Source organism: Suricata suricatta, chromosome 11, assembly GCF_006229205.1.
Source record: "Suricata suricatta isolate VVHF042 chromosome 11, meerkat_22Aug2017_6uvM2_HiC, whole genome shotgun sequence".
In the NCBI taxonomy this organism is placed as follows: Eukaryota; Metazoa; Chordata; class Mammalia; order Carnivora; family Herpestidae; genus Suricata; species Suricata suricatta.
Window position 1 is genome coordinate 45,320,372 of NC_043710.1, and position 15,995 is coordinate 45,336,366.

At 34.1% G+C, this 15,995-nt stretch overlaps 1 protein-coding gene across 2 annotated transcripts in view; it reads right to left on the reverse strand.

Moving 5' to 3' along the window:
• USP47 (ubiquitin specific peptidase 47) overlaps window positions 1-15,995 on the reverse strand; it is a 110,207-nt gene that overhangs the window by 31,022 nt on the left and 63,190 nt on the right. For both annotated transcript variants that reach the window (XM_029915793.1, XM_029915794.1), the window contains 4 exons: window positions 5,419-5,514; window positions 5,176-5,328; window positions 2,413-2,580; window positions 685-816 (listed from right to left, as the gene is read on the reverse strand). In XM_029915793.1, the coding sequence (XP_029771653.1) occupies window positions 685-816; window positions 2,413-2,580; window positions 5,176-5,328; window positions 5,419-5,514 (549 nt within the window). The remainder of the gene's footprint in view (window positions 1-684; window positions 817-2,412; window positions 2,581-5,175; window positions 5,329-5,418; window positions 5,515-15,995) is intronic.

Genomic DNA, 15,995 nt, shown 5'->3' on the forward strand with positions numbered 1-15,995 from the left:
TCAGCAAGCCCCAAACAAAACAAAACAGAATAAAATAAGTAACAATAATTAACTAGAAAATTTACTCAAAGTAAAAACAAGAGACTGACCTGGCATGTCTTAAAATGCTTCACTGGACAAACAAAGTCTCCCATTTTTAATAAACCCTACTGTTGATTAGAAATAGGTCTATTTCTGTCTTTCAGAATAATCTTAAAAGACCCTTCCTTGGGGTGCCTGATGGCTGAGTACGTTAAGCATCAAACTCTTGATTTCAGCTCAGGTCATGATCTCACAGTTCATGAGATTGAGCCCCATGTTAGGCTCTGGACTGACAGTGCTTGGGATTCTCTCTCTCTCTCTCTCTCTCTCTCTCTCTCTCTGCCCCTCTGGCTTGCACATGCACACATGCACTCACTCTCTCTTAAAATAAAATTAATTAATTCATTAATTCATTAAAAACCCTCTTGGGGCGCCTGGGTGGCTCAGTTGATTGAGTATCTGACTTTGGCTCAGGTCATGGATCTCATAGTTCATGGGTTCAAGCCCTGCCTCGGGCTCTGTGCTGACAGCTCAGAGCCTAGAGCCTGCTTCCAATTTTGTGTGTCCCTCTCTCTCTGCCCTTCCCCTGCTCATGACCTGTCTCTCTCTCTCTCAAAAAATGAATGAATGTTAAAAAATAAAAATTAAAAAAACCCTCCTTACCCTGCTGACATGTTGATCATTGAAGCTGTACCACTGTTCATCACTGAATGACTTTATACAAGCATAATAGTGACCACCAGCAGCACTCCCTGAATGAACCATAACGGAGAAGAGTTCATAGATCAAGGAATTCTAAGGGGAAAAAATAAAAGTACCTCAGAGAAGAGAAACAATTTCCCTTATTTGTATATTTCCTATTCTCTACTAATACAGAGTAAAATAATGTTAGAATTGTCCTAGATATTTACTGTAGGCACACTTTCCTGTAAGACAATTAAAATGGCAAGTCATCACATAATTTTATATATCAGAGTTTCATTCAGTGTATTCCTTCACATTTGAATTATGTTATTACCTCTGTAACTATGCATATCTGAAATATAGTTATTTTTGTAAAAATAAAATAATAATATGAAATTTTAGAAGCAGGTTCTAATTAGAAGACTATTCTGGTATGCACAGTCAAGATCAAGAAATCCTAAATAATGTTTTTATTCAAATAAGATTATTCTATTTCCTTTGCAAAAGAGCTGAGCAATAAAATGATTTGGAACATCTTCTAATGTATTTATGTAATATCTGTGATACAGTGATCTACTGATCTGACATCTCTCAAATATGCAAAAATGGTTCAATGTTAGAAGATCAATCTATGTAATACAGGCTAAATGAGAAAAATTACATGATCCTGTCAATTGACTCGGAAAAAGCATTTCGTGAAATCAAAACTCATTTATTATAAAAATGCTTATGCAACTAGGATGAGGGACACCTCATCCGCTTAATAAAGCACTCCTACAAAAAACCTAGCACCAACATCATACTTAATGATGAGAAACTCAACACTTTCCTTCTGAGATTGAGAATAAGGCAAGAATGTCCTATCTCACCACTCCTATTCAACACTGTAAGAAATTCCACTTAGAGCAGTAAGACAAGGGGGAAAAAAAAAGATAAATGTAAATGTTTATGTAGAAAAACAGGCAGAGAATTAGATTTGGCCTTTGAGCACAGTTGCCAACCCTTGCTTGAATGCAAAGTTCTTTACGCTAAATACTGATCAGTTTTCAGACTAGTGATTCATAATTTATACATGCTCAAGATATCTGACCTATAATTCTCCCCTAAATAAAGCAGATTATATAAATATGAAAGAAATGGTTTGATAACATCTTAAAAATCATGACATTAAAGATTCTACAATAGAGATGATCAAATCCAGTTGTCAAATTATAATCCATAAAACTATATCAGTTTTAGGTGCCTTATGGGCTGTGATGGGGAGGCGTGACAGGCTGAAGGCTTTGGCTTTCCCCTACCTCAGAAAAATCAGTTCTATTACTATTTCATAAGGAGTTCCAGAGCCAGAATCTTAAAATGAACGAATGTAGTCAAAAACTTTCATTTTGCTACATGAGAAAACTCTTATATAAAGATTTAGAGGCTTGGTGTAACTTTTAAGGCAGAAAGGGTTTCCTTTTCTGCACCACCACCCAGCTTGCTTACCTAGCTACAGATCAGCCTCCAAAGATTCATGCTTTTGCCTCTAAGTAGTTTTTTCCTAAAGTTTAATTATGATTAAAAAAAAACAGCTTTAAAAAAGTCTTACTTTTCAAAAATTACTTCTCCTAAGGAGAATTTATTGGTTACAACAGTTACAGAATTATACAGTGGCTCAGAGATCATTTTATTCTCTTTCAACTAAAACCCACAAACTATAAAAGGTACCTTTTCAAGTCCAGGTTTTGAAATCTTGTCAGTTCCACTATTACTTTCAAGGCAGATCCCTTCATCAACACCATCGTCATTCGAAAAATCATTGCTCATCTGATCGCTGTGACAACTGCCTTCATTTTCTGCCCCACTGTCAGTGCAACTTTCAGTCTGAGGGGATTTCTTAATAAAACATAATTATCTTACAATCACAAGTTAAATAAAGGAAAAACATATACTCAGTTAAGCCTTTTATCTACTTACTGCCAACTTTTTCACATAACTTCAGATGCTATTAATAAAAATATTAATTTTAAGTAAATTTATCTTAGAGAGTAAGTCCTTAAATAAATTAATTAAACCAAAAAAGTATATTTTAGAGCCCAGATGTCCATTGACTGATGAATGGATAAGGATGTGAGATTATATATATAAATGTGATCATATGTATCATATATCATGATATATACATATGATATGTATGTATCATATATATGTGAAGATATGATACACACACACACCCCACACACAAAATGGAATATTACTCTGCTATCAAAAAGAATGAAATGTAAGGGTACCTAGGTGGCTCCTAGTTGGTTAAGTGTCTGAGACTTGATATAAGGGAGGTGGCTGAGGGATGGGCTGAATGGTGATGGGAATTAAGTAGGGCACTTGTTATGATGAGCACTGGGTGTTACATGTAAGTGATGAATCACTTTTAAGAAAAGTGTATTTTAAAAGCATTCTATTAATGTCCCTAAAATTCAAATAAAATGAATCAGTGATTCAGAATTCTAATTAAACCCCATTTATGCTTACAGTTGCAAAGTTGTAAATGTAAATTACCATTTCTTTCAACAAAATCTGTAAAAGCTGTGAACCTAAATACCAAAATGAACTTTTGTTCTCAAATCCCTTAATATCATCTCTTTGCTTGAACAAAAAGTTCAGTTTTAATTAACCTTGTGCTAAGTATTAGACACCATTAGAAAGAAAAACAACATTGAATCTATCCTCAAGAACTTTATATTCTAGCATACAGGAGGTAGAAATGTAACAAAAAAATTACACTTTTTCATGCTTTATTGATTTTTAAATCCCTCTCATGCAAATTTAATTTGAGGAATCTACTTTTCAGAAATCCCCAAACAACTCCTTGTCCCCTTTTCCTTAAATACTTTATATACACATCTAAAAGTGTTTCTGTTTAAATAGTTTGAGAATTCTTCTATAAGATGTAGGCTCTTACTATGTTATACAGGGGTTCTTAAATTAACCAAGCAATACATAATAATAAGCACCAATGTTTTGCGAAGAACTCTGTTGTGGGGACTACATCTAACATACAGTCTTCATCCCTTGAGAAAGTAAAGTTTAAATAAAAACCAACTATAGAACTCTACACTGAGTCCAGAGATCATTCCTGGTGCTCCTTTAGGCCAGACCATCTCTTCTCCCAAGATATGGACCTGGAACTTTCTAAAAGTTCCTATCTAACTAGACCTAGGTTTCCTCTATTTGTAAAAGATTTCCTTTTACATGAATATATTAGGTATATACAGAAAATTGATCCAATACTAATCTCTATGTAGGACTCCTGTAAAGACTTTGTCTATTTTGAAGCTTTGGTATACTTCGGATAGATTTCCTAGCTTGAGCACAAACGTTTGAAATACCGTTTTAAATTAAGCCTTTCAAAATGTTACCAGTTCATAGGTATCATTCAATGAACATCTACTTTATCTACAGCACTCTTTTTAAGAAAGCTAGAGAGTAAATATTGTCCTTACTTTACAAAGAAAGTGAGGCTCAGAAAAGTTGCTCTTCTATACCACCTCATCTCTTAATACTTAAGAGCATTAACTAAAACTTCATGAATGTTTAAAATCACTTTTGTGCTTTTGGGAAATGGTAATTTTATAACTAGAGTGGTAAGTTCCAATCAGAAACAGAAATGATTCGTGGTAGTTTTGAAAAAAAAAAAATTTTTTTTCACTTTCTATGAACTATGTCAATGATTGTAAATATTTCCCAAATGAAATCAGAAGTTTCCAAAAGAATAGAGTAGGATATTAAGAATCTTTTACTAAATAAGGTAAGGGGGCTCATAGAATTTGGAGGGGGTCAATGAGTAGAAGAATTGATAAATTATAATTGTCCTTCAAAGTTCCATTCTTCAAACTATTTAAAGTTTTGACTACAAAAAAAGCTAATTAAAAAAGGAAAACAGACAAAACACATTTATTTTCTAGCTTTTTAAGTTATTTAAGAGGCATCAATCTTTAACTGAGAACAACCCAGAAATCTTAATCCTTGAAAAAGACACTAAGACAAATATAAGAAATTAGGCCATACTGCCCAATTTGCTCATTTTACTTACATACTTTACTTGTGTTTATTATGTACCAAGAAACACAGTGCAGCCCCCTCTAGATTAGTATCTTTTGCTAAGAAAGTTATAAAACATAAAATTATCGCTCAAAGAAATAATTCCAGAGTTTGGAATCCTTTTTGTCTTTTCAAAGAATATCATAAGTTATTCTGATCAAACAAGATTATATGAAATATAATTTATGGTAAACAAAAAAAGCTTATACAAATCTAGATCTTTTTATATAACTCGCCATTACAAAATATGGAGGAAAAAGGAAAACCTATCAAGAAGACAAGTCTAAACAACACCAGTGTTGTTACCTCAAATAGCTCTTTTAATTAAAACACATGACCAGCCAAAATGGATTACTATCTTTTAACAAATAAATGTAATAAGTATTTTACCTCATCTTCAACATCAATAAATGTACTCATATCTAGCTCTTCAGGAAATGTCATCCGATCATTCAATTTAATCCTGTGCATGGTTGTATAATCAAAATCAAACCTTTTCAACTGTAAGGTCAGCAGGTAAGGGAAATGTAAAAACCGAAGACCCTAAAAAAAAAAAAAAAAAAAAAAAAGGAGCCTATTGAATATTGAATATAATTTCAGATAACTTAGTATTAATTTCTACATGGCATCTACCTTTCGTGCATCACACTTCTTCTTACAACGTTCACAAAAATATTGATTTGGGCCATCCAGGATCTCTGGCTGAATAAACGCATGCAATGCTTCTTCCTAGTAAGAAGAAAAAAATAACTGTTTTATAATTATGTAAAAATGTTATCATGTTAATGATAAAGCCCTGAATATAAAAACTTTGCAATTACCAAAATACTTAGAAGTAGGATGGCTAGAAAATTAGGAATTCAAAATGCAAAAAGGAAAAAAAAATGACCAACAGCAATATAATATCATTATAAAAACTCAGTGACTAAATTATTGCTTTCATTCTGCATGAAATCTGTCTAACTAACACACAGTCATTTCTACCTAATTTTTCCTGACTTTACATTGTGGACTAAATAATCTAATAAAAACACTGTCTTTAGATTAAAAATTCGAGAAGGCAGTTACATACATCACTGCAATCTTCTTGTAAAAGGAGACATTCAAAACTGTAAATAACAAAAAATTCTGAAGAATTCACACTACCCTATATTTATCACTACATTTAGCATCAGTAAGTAATTCACCACTGCACTAGAGACTGAGAACCACTGGACAACTCTCCCTGCATGTTAGATACTGCTCCACCTGAAAAGTCTGAGAGCTCCTGGATCGTTCACCTAGAGGAACCATGTGATTCTCTTCTCTCCATACAGCCTTAAGACAGAAGCAAGAAACTTAATATAAATATTGGTGAAGAATCAGTGGGCATAAAATTGTTTATTTTTAACCAATGATTTTTCCAATAAAAAATAAATTTTAGTTATTTTGACATATAACACTGGACTCCATCATCTCAAATTTCATTTGTTGTGATCTCTCCACACATGGTCTGATCAGTACTGACCATATTTACCTCATATAAAGAGACTGTATCATTAGGACAAAGTATCTTCAAATATTTTTCTTTTGACTCAGAACATGTTGGTCCTCAAAAGATAAATAAAGGAACTTGATCTGGCAAAACATGAATGAGCTGGCAACACTTATAAAACTACTATCCACATATTGTTTGGTAGAACTCATTCTGGAATAAGATCAAAAATATGAAAAGATACTCAAAATGCCTTTAACCTCATCCATCTCCTATTTTGTTCTCAGAACACAAGGAAGCGACAGGGTGGGAGATGTGGGGAGGAGAACCAAATAGTGGGTGTTTCTCCACATGACCAAGCATTTTACTGGAGGTCGCAGAAAAGGACACATTCAGAATGATTTTTTTTTCTTTCAAACATATTTTAAGCATGAAAAAGGCAAATCCTGCAAAAATGTAACACAGAAAAAGCTTTAAGAGAAATCATTTACATAGCTTAGCATGGACTGATATCAAATTAGTCAAGCATTCCAAACTTAAAGTGAAATGTAAAACGCTCAATACCTTAACCCAAAAGGTAGGGGGAGAAAATTATGTAACTCAAATTCTACTTCACTAAACTGTGTGTACTAGTCTCTGGTTACAGTTCATAGCTAGAGCTATCTTCTGGTTTTTGTTTGTTTGTTTGCTGAAGTTAATAAAACTCAGAGAAAATTTAAAGAACAGAAAATTTCTATACTTAGATTCACCAACTTTTAATATCTTGCTACCCTTGCTTTATCACTCTCCCATCCCTACACACGTTGTGTATTTGTGTGAAGCATTGGAGAGTAGCTTTGCATTATCATGCTTTTCCTCTTAATAATTCTATATGACTTTTTAAGAGTGAGGATACTATTACATAAACAGAGTTAGCAAACTCAGGAAATTTTAAGATTGATAAAGTACTTTTGCCATATTCCCATTTTGTTAACTGTCCAAATCCGAATAATGCATTTCTCCCCACCCAGCATAGAATTGAGCCCAGGATCGCAGATTACATTTGGCCGTCTCTTCAGATTCATTTCGTCTAGAAGAGCCCAAAACCTTTCTTTCATGGCATAAATGTTTTCTGAAGGAGGTAGCTGCCTATTTTATAAAATGTCTACAATTAGATTCAGGTTATATATTCCTTACTAGACTACCACTTAAGTTATGATGTGCCCTTCTTAGGATATCACAATCACAGGCCATGATGTCCCCAACCTCCCTACTGGAGATATGAACTTTAACCACCTGGTCAAAGTGTTATCCAGCTTTTCCACTACATAGTTATTGTTTTATCCCCTTGCAGCTAATACATAATCTGAAAGGAGATACCTGGAGACAATGCAAATATCCTGAGTCTTAAACTTTCCATCCTAGGTTTAGCATCCACTAATGGATTCTTGCTTAAACCAAATTTTAATAGGTTTTATGAGACAACTTAAAAATCTTTTTAATAGGAAACTTAAGCCCTTTCATATTTGATATGTTTTGTTTCATCCAGTTTATAATGCTGTATTAAGTAATATTTACTGTGTTCTTTTCTCCATGTGGTATATTCTGCTACTTTTGACATTTTCTTTTGGTATTTAGGAAGGCAATTTTGTTGTAGTGCATTTATATTTGTGTTCGTGCCCTTAATTCCCATCTTCCCCCTTTTTCTTACTTGTGCTTTTAGGGTCTGGTTTGCCGATTTTAAATGTTATTCTTTGTCTCCTACCCATTCAACAGTCTAGGATCTCATTCTTCTTTCCCTTACTTTTCCCTTCCTCTTTTATGAGTGGTATTTTTGTCTTACATATAATATGCTATACTTCTACTTATGTCCCCACCCTTGTTTCATTTAGTCCTTACTTCTATAAATCCATATATTAAATGCTCATAGTCCTTTTGAAGCTTCCTTGGGGATCTCTTCATGGGATGGAGTTTGTCCCCTACTAAACTGAAGACCTCATGGATATAGTATTATTTCAGTAAGTTCTTCAATGTTCAAGAGTGGAATTTCTAACTGCCATCACAATTGAAGAAAAACTTGGCTAGATGTCAAATCCTTGACCTGTACTTTGTTTCAGTGAATGTACTGAAATTGCTATTCTGTTGCCATGATTTGCATGCTGCTCTTCCAAAGGATAATGCCAGCTCAATCTATCCTTAAAGTGTAACAGCTTACTAAAATATGTCTGAGCTGATTATTCCAGATCAATTTTCCCAAGTACACAGTAGGTCCTTCAAAAGGTAGGCTTACATTTCCCTTATTCCCAGAAAGTTTTCTTGCCTAGGTTTCTAAGTTTTGTTCCCCTGTGGGGGTTTTTCTTCTTCAGAAACCCCCAGTTATGTTGGGCACCCTCTGCCAGGCTTTCCTTTCAGTCATTTTCTGAGATCCTTTGTCCTTTCTCTTATTTTCATTCTATGTCCCTTTTTAGATTTTCATTCCTTTCTCTTGAGCATGTTATAATTTATTCATTTCTAATACAGTTTTGTCTTTTCGTTCCTGAGCTTGATTAATTCATATTGCATTTCCTGTTGTTTCTTAATTCATTTTTCTCCTTTAATTTTTGGATACCAGGTTTCGTTTTGGTTGAGAATATTTAATTTACTCTGGAGTGCTTACTGTATTATAGTACTCAGTGGTTATTTTCCTAAGGGCTTTATTTTTTTGGCAGAGTGGATTTTCATCAGCTGAAATGCTTTTATACCTATTTTCTGTTTTCTTCTAACAGTGGTGCTGTGTAAATTTGATTCCCACCTCCGACCCACCTAGTCATTTTGTGGACAGCATTCTTTAGTTTGACAGTATCTCAAACTTTTGTCAACTTAGTGAAATGTAGTGGTAACAGGAGTGGAGAGCTTGAGGTCTTCTTTCATTCTACAGGACACTTAATTTTTCCTTCTTCTTATTTTCTCTTCACCGCCATGATTCGGAGACATCACACTTCTCTTATCTTCTGTCCCAGAGACAAAATTCCTCCAAGGATGCCACATCTCCCTCAAGAACTCCTTCACTGTGGCTGGTGCTATGAACTCTTTCGGCATGTCCTGCCCTTTTGAGGGTGATTTTTGTCTTTGTCTTAAGTCATTCAATGCCTTCTCTGTTTCAGTCTCAAAGGCTTTCTACTCCATACTCTCTACATAAATATACCTGTAGCAGCAGTGGAAGCTCTGTTGGAACTTGATTATTTTGCTACTAACAGGTAATTGGAAGTTTATGGCATTCTGTCCCCATAATGCAGAAGCTATCGGTTACATGTGTTTCATTTGTATTCCTTTTTATCTCGGTATTTTTGGAGAATATGTAGATATATACAGATCCATGTGGCCACCATTATCCTCTAGTCTCAGAAACCAGTTCAAGCTATATTGTAATAATTGTCTTTTTCACTTAACAAGTTGGCTCCAGGATAATTAAAAATAAGATTAGTCAGTTATAAAAATTAGTTTCATCTACCCCTTCAACAAATAAATTATGTAAATGTGGTCATATACATTTATCTTCATTTAATGTGATGTATGAGATAACTAAAAATCATAAACTGTATTTTACATATTAAGAAGATAAGCTATGGATCATAAAAATGGAATAAAATACCATACTGTGCCATAAGTAATATACACAAAAAATTTTGCTCTACTTATCATCAGCTGTCCTCTTGAGTATGTTAAATTACTCACATATCACACTTCTAAACTAGCTTTGGATTGACCATGAATGTTCTTCATCATTCCAGAGTGAAAATAACAGTTTTTTTCTAATTTATTCCTATTATACAAAATGTAATTTACACAACATACAGATCGTATTTTTCAGAGTTCAGAATAAAACATAGAGAACTCTTAAATCATTCATGAGTTTTAATATAAAAAATACCGGTTACTACAATTTTATAGTTAATGCAGAAAATCTAGGCACAATACAATTATAATGTATATCTAAGGAATGGCATTGCTGAATTCTTTTTTACTTTTAACCTATAAGATTTTTTTCTCATCATGAAATGTCTATTTTATTTTGAATGTAGAAATGGGTACTAAAATAAGACACTTTATTTTTCAGATCGAATGTATATCAGAACTACCACTGGTAACTTCCTCACCAATTTTAACATATTTAGTAATTCTGTGCTATTGATATATAGTAACATGTCTTCCTTACAGATATATCAAACTATCTTTTCCAGAATATATACTTTGGTTTTTTGTGTTGTTTTATTTTAACTAGGAAGAAAATTTTATCCTAAGCCATCCACCTTTTCTAATTGCAACCTTTGACATAATTGTAGTTCACAATTATATAAGAAATAATACAGAGGTGTCTGGGTGGCTCAGTCAGTTAAGCGTCCAACTTCAGCTCAGGTCACGATCTCATGTTTACTGAGTTCGAGCCCCTCTGTGCTGACAGCACAGAGCCTGGAGCCTGCTTCAGATTCCATGTCTCCCTCTCTCTCTGCCCCTCCCCTGTTCACACTATGTTTCTCTCTCATAAAAGTAAGTAAACATTAAAACAAAACAAAAAGAAATAATACAGAGCTTGTACTCCAGTTTCCTCCAATGGTAACATTTTTTTTTTGCAATAGTATAATACACAATCAGGCTATTGACATTGATACAATCTACATTATATTATTCAGGTTTTCCCAGTTTTAGTATACTCATTTGTCTGTGTATGTGTGTGTGTTAAGTTCTATGCAACTTGATCACCTGTAAAGGTTCACGTATCCACCACCACAGTCAAGAGACTGAACAGTTCCTATACCACAAGGACCCTTCATGTTGCCCTTTTAAGTAACCACTTTCCTGTGCTTCCCCTATCTCTAAGCTTTGGCAATGATTAATCTGCCCCAAATTCTAAAATTGTGTCTATTGAAAACGTTATATAAATGGAATCATAGCACATGTAACCTTTTGGAACTGGCTTTTTTCACAAAGCATAATTCCCTAGAGATTCATTCCAGTTTTAGTAGATGTCAGTACTTGTTCCTTTTTGTTGCTGAGTAGTATTCTACAGTTTGTATGTACCACAGTTTGTTACACCTGTCACTAGATGAAGGACTTCTGGGCTGATACCATTTTGTGGATATTAAAGATGCTATGGACATTTGTATGGTGTTTATGTGAACATAAATTTACATAGATTTTCATTCTCTAAGTTACCAAGAGGACAATTGCTGGGGTTTATGGTAATTTAGTTTTACAAAAATTCCCTTTAACATTTCACAATCCTATCAAGAACATATGAATGATCCATTTGATTCTTTTGTGACCAGCTTCTGTGCTGTCATTATTTTTTATTTTAGCCATTCTGCAGGTAAACTATTATCTTCATTGTGGCTTGAATTTACAATTCCCTTAGTGATACTGAATACCTTTCCTATACTTTTTGACATCTGTATATACTGTTTGATGAAATGTTGTTTATGTCTTTTGCCAATTTTCTAAATGGATTCCTTTTTAACAACTGTGTTTTGAGGTTTCTTTATATATTCTAGATCGTAGTCCCTTGTCAGATCCATGGTTTGCAGAGTTGTTCTCCCAGTCTGTAGCTCTTCCTTTTATTCTCTTTATTCACATGGGCTTTCAAAGAGTAACTTTAATTTTGATGAGATCCAACTTTTCAATTTCTCCTTTTGTGGACTGTACTTTTGGTATCAAATCTGAGAACTCAGGCCTTAACCCTAGAACTGGAAGATTTTTTTCCTGTGTTTTTTAAATAAAATTTTATAACTTTACATTTTAAACTTAAATCTATAATCCATCTTGAGCAAATTTTTGTACAAGTATAAATAAGGCTTAAGTAGAGGTTCATTTCTGTGCATAAGGATACCCAATTGTTCCAACATCCATTTGTTGAAAGACCATCCTTCTTCCACTGAATCTCTTTTATGCTTTTCTTAAAAGTCACCTGGGACAAATTTGTGCAACTCTACTTCTGGGTTTTATATTTTGTCCCACTGATCTATTTGTCTATCCTTCCACCAGTATCAGTCTTTATTACTGTAGCTCTATAAGTCTTATGAGGTAGAATGATTTCTCTTACTTTATTCTTTTCCCCAAATTCTCTTCCCACATCTAGCTTTTTCATTTCTTTGCCTTCTACATAAATTTTAGAATAAGCTTGCCGATATCATCAAAAAATCTTACCAGATTTTGAGAAGCTTATTAAACTATAATAATAAATCCTTGGGTAAAATTGACATTTTTACTTTGCTGACTCTTCTAATTAAAGAACTCAATATGTCTTTCTATTTAAAAACTCTTTCCAGAGTTAGTAGTTTCTTGCACATAGGTCCTGTACGTATTTTGTTGCATTTACATGTAAGGTATTCTTTTTTCCACATTTGTAAATGCTTTGTATTTTAAATTCCACTTTCCACATGTTATTTGCTAGTATACTAAAATATACCTGATTTTTGTATGTTTATCTCATACTCTGCTATCTAACCTCACTTATTAGTTCTATAGGTTTTGTTTTGTTTTTTTTTTTAAGATGCCTGGAGACTGTTCTACATTAAAGAAATCACCTTACCTAAGTGGGGGGAGGAGTAATTTTATTTCTTCTTTTAAAGGGAATGCATTTTATTTCCTCTTCTTGCCTTACTGTGCTGGCTAGGACTCCCAGTACTATAATGAGTAAGAGTGGTGAGAGCAGAAAGACACCCTTGCTTAGGAACAACCTTGACATTCTGGGGCCACCTGGGTGACTCAGTTGGTTAAGCATCTGACTCTTGGCTCAGATCATGATCTCACAGTTTCATGAGTTTGAGCCCCATAATGGGCTCTGCCCGGGCGGGCAGTGTGGAGCCTGCTTAGGGTTCTCTCTCTCTCCCTTTTTCTATCCCTCCCCCACTTGTGCTCACGCGTGCTCTCTCTCAAAATAAATAAACTTTAAGAAAATGTTGGGATGCCTGCGTGGCTCACTCGGTTACACTTCCAACTCAGTTTCAGCTCAAGTTATAATCCCACAGTTCATGAGTTCAAGCCCTGCATTGGGCTTTGCACTAACAGTACATGGAGACCGCTTGGGATTCTCTGTCTTCCTCTTTCTCTGCCCCTCCCCGCTCACCTTCTCTCTCAAAATTATTAAAACTTTTTTAAATGTTAAAAAAAAACTTTGACATTCTAGGGGGAGTGCATTCAATCTTTCACCATGATGTATTATGTTAGCTGTAGGGTTTTAAAAAATATGTTCTTTACTAATTTGAAAAAATTACCACCATTCCCAGTTTTCTGAGTTTTTTAAAATTAGTAGATACTGAATTTTGTTGAGTGCTTTTTCTGAGCCAATTGATGTGATGGTGTGAATTTTCTTTTGACTATTAATATGGTAGATTACTCTGATTTTTTAAATACTGACCAGTTTTGAATCCCTGAAGTGAACTCTACTTGGTGTTGGTATATAATTGTTTTTACATATTGCTTAGTTTTATCTACTGATATTTTGTGGTAAGGATTTTCTCATCTTTATGAAGTAAGGATATTGGCTTGGTCAGTTTTAACTGTGTTTGGTTTAGGATCAACATGAGAGTAACTTCATAAAATAAATTGGGAAGGGTTCCCTTCGTTTCTAGTTGTTGGAAGAGATTGTGTAGACATGGTGCTCACTGCTCTAAAATGTTTGATACAAGGCTTCAAGTGAAACCATTCCAACTTGGGAGACTTTATTTTTGAGAAAATTTTAATTATAAATTTAAAAGCTTAACAGTCATGAAGCTATTCACAATATCTAATTCATACTAGAAGAATTCTTGTTTGTGCTTTTGAAGAAAGTGCTATTCACTTCATTCCTAATACTATAAATTTTTGTCTTCCCTCCCGCCCCCGACTTACTACAGTTAGTTGTGTCAATGTATTGGCCTTTCCAAAGAATTAGTTCTGTGTTTCACTGATTTTCTTTATTGTTTTTCGGTTTTCAATTTCGCTGATTCTGTTCTTTCCTTCAGCTCGCTTTGGGTTTCTTTTGCTCTTTTTCCCAGGTTAGCTGGAAGCTTATTGATTTGAAACTTCTCTTTTTATTAATATAACCATTTTAATAAAGGTGAGCATTTAATGCTGTAAGTGTCCCTCTCAGTGCTGCTTCAGCTGTGTCTCAAAATTTGATATATTTTCATTTTTTATTCATTTCAGAGTTTTGCTGTTTTTATTAATTTCCCTTGAGGCTGCTTCTTTGACTCATATTATTTAAATGTTCTGATCTTTTGTTGTTGTTTATATTTCTTAAGCTTACTTATTTTGAAAGAGAGCAAGGGAGAGGGAGAGTGTGCATGCAGGGGAGGGATAGAGAGAGGGAGGGAGGGAGAGAATCCCAAGCAGGCTCCATGCTGTCAGTGAAGAGCTCGACGTGGAACCATGAGATCATGACCTGAGCCAAGATCAAGAGTCAACGCTTACCACTGAGCCACCCAGGCACTCTGTGTTATATATTTTTCAAATGCCTGGTGGCTTACCAGTTATCTGTTACTGATTTCCAACTTGATGACACCGTTTTTGAAAACCATACAATGATTTTAATTTTTTTTTTTTTAGCTTTTTAAAAAAATGTTTATTTATTATTGAAAGACAGAGACAGAGTGTAGTGTCAGAGGAACAGAGACACAAAATCTGAAGCAGGCTCCATGCTCTGGGTTGTCAGCACAGAGCCCAATGCGGGGCTGGAACTCACAGAGATCATGACCTGAGCTGCAGCTGGATGTCAACCGACTGAGCCACCCAGGTGCCCCAATGATTTTAATTCTTTTCAATTTGTTGAGGTTTGTTTGATGGTCCAGGGTATGGTCTACCTTGGTATACAGTCCATGGTCCATCAGCACTTAAAGAGAGTGTGCACTCTGCTGCTGAGAGGAACATTTTATAAATATCTATTAGATCCTGTTTGTTGACGGTGTTGTTGAGCTATTTGCTAATTTTCTGTCTAGGAGTTCTACCTATTATTGACAGAGGGGCATTAAAGTCTCCAACTATAAATGTAGATTTGTCAATTTCTCCTTTCATTTTGGACAATATTCCTTCATATATTTTTCAGCTCTGTTATTTGGTAAATAAACATTTAGGATTGCAGTCTTGATGAACCAACCTTTTAATCATTATATAATACCCCTATTTCTAGTAATTTTCTTTGCTCTAAAGTCTACTTTATCTGATATCAGTATAGCCATTTCTCTCAATGTTTACATATAACGTTTTTCCATCATTTTACATTTCAGCCTGTGTATACTAGTAAGTTTGAAGGGACTTGTTTGTAGAGAGCATACAATTGGGTAAAGATTTTAAATCTGATATGTGAATCTCTACCTTTTAGTACAGTTAGACTATTTATATGTAACTAAGCCTACTATTTTAGTTTTGTTTTCTTTCTCCTGCTTTACTGTGAATTACCTGCATATATTTTTAAGTTCTATTTTAATTTATCTAGTTTTTTGGTTGTTCTGGGTATATTACATACACATAACTTACCATTCTACTGGTGTCATCATTTTATCAGTTCAAGTACAGAAACCTTACCTCCCTTTACGTCTTTTTACCCTTTCCCATACAACTGTTCTAAATATTTCTTCTGTATACACTTAGAACCACATCAAATAATGTTATAGTTTTGGCTCAACCATCAAACATAATTTAGGAAACTCAGTAGGAAAAGTAAAGTCTATTGTATTTACCAATATTTTTAGCTTACCATGTTCTTTCTTCATGCCTAACATTCCTAAATGCCTTCCTTTTATTA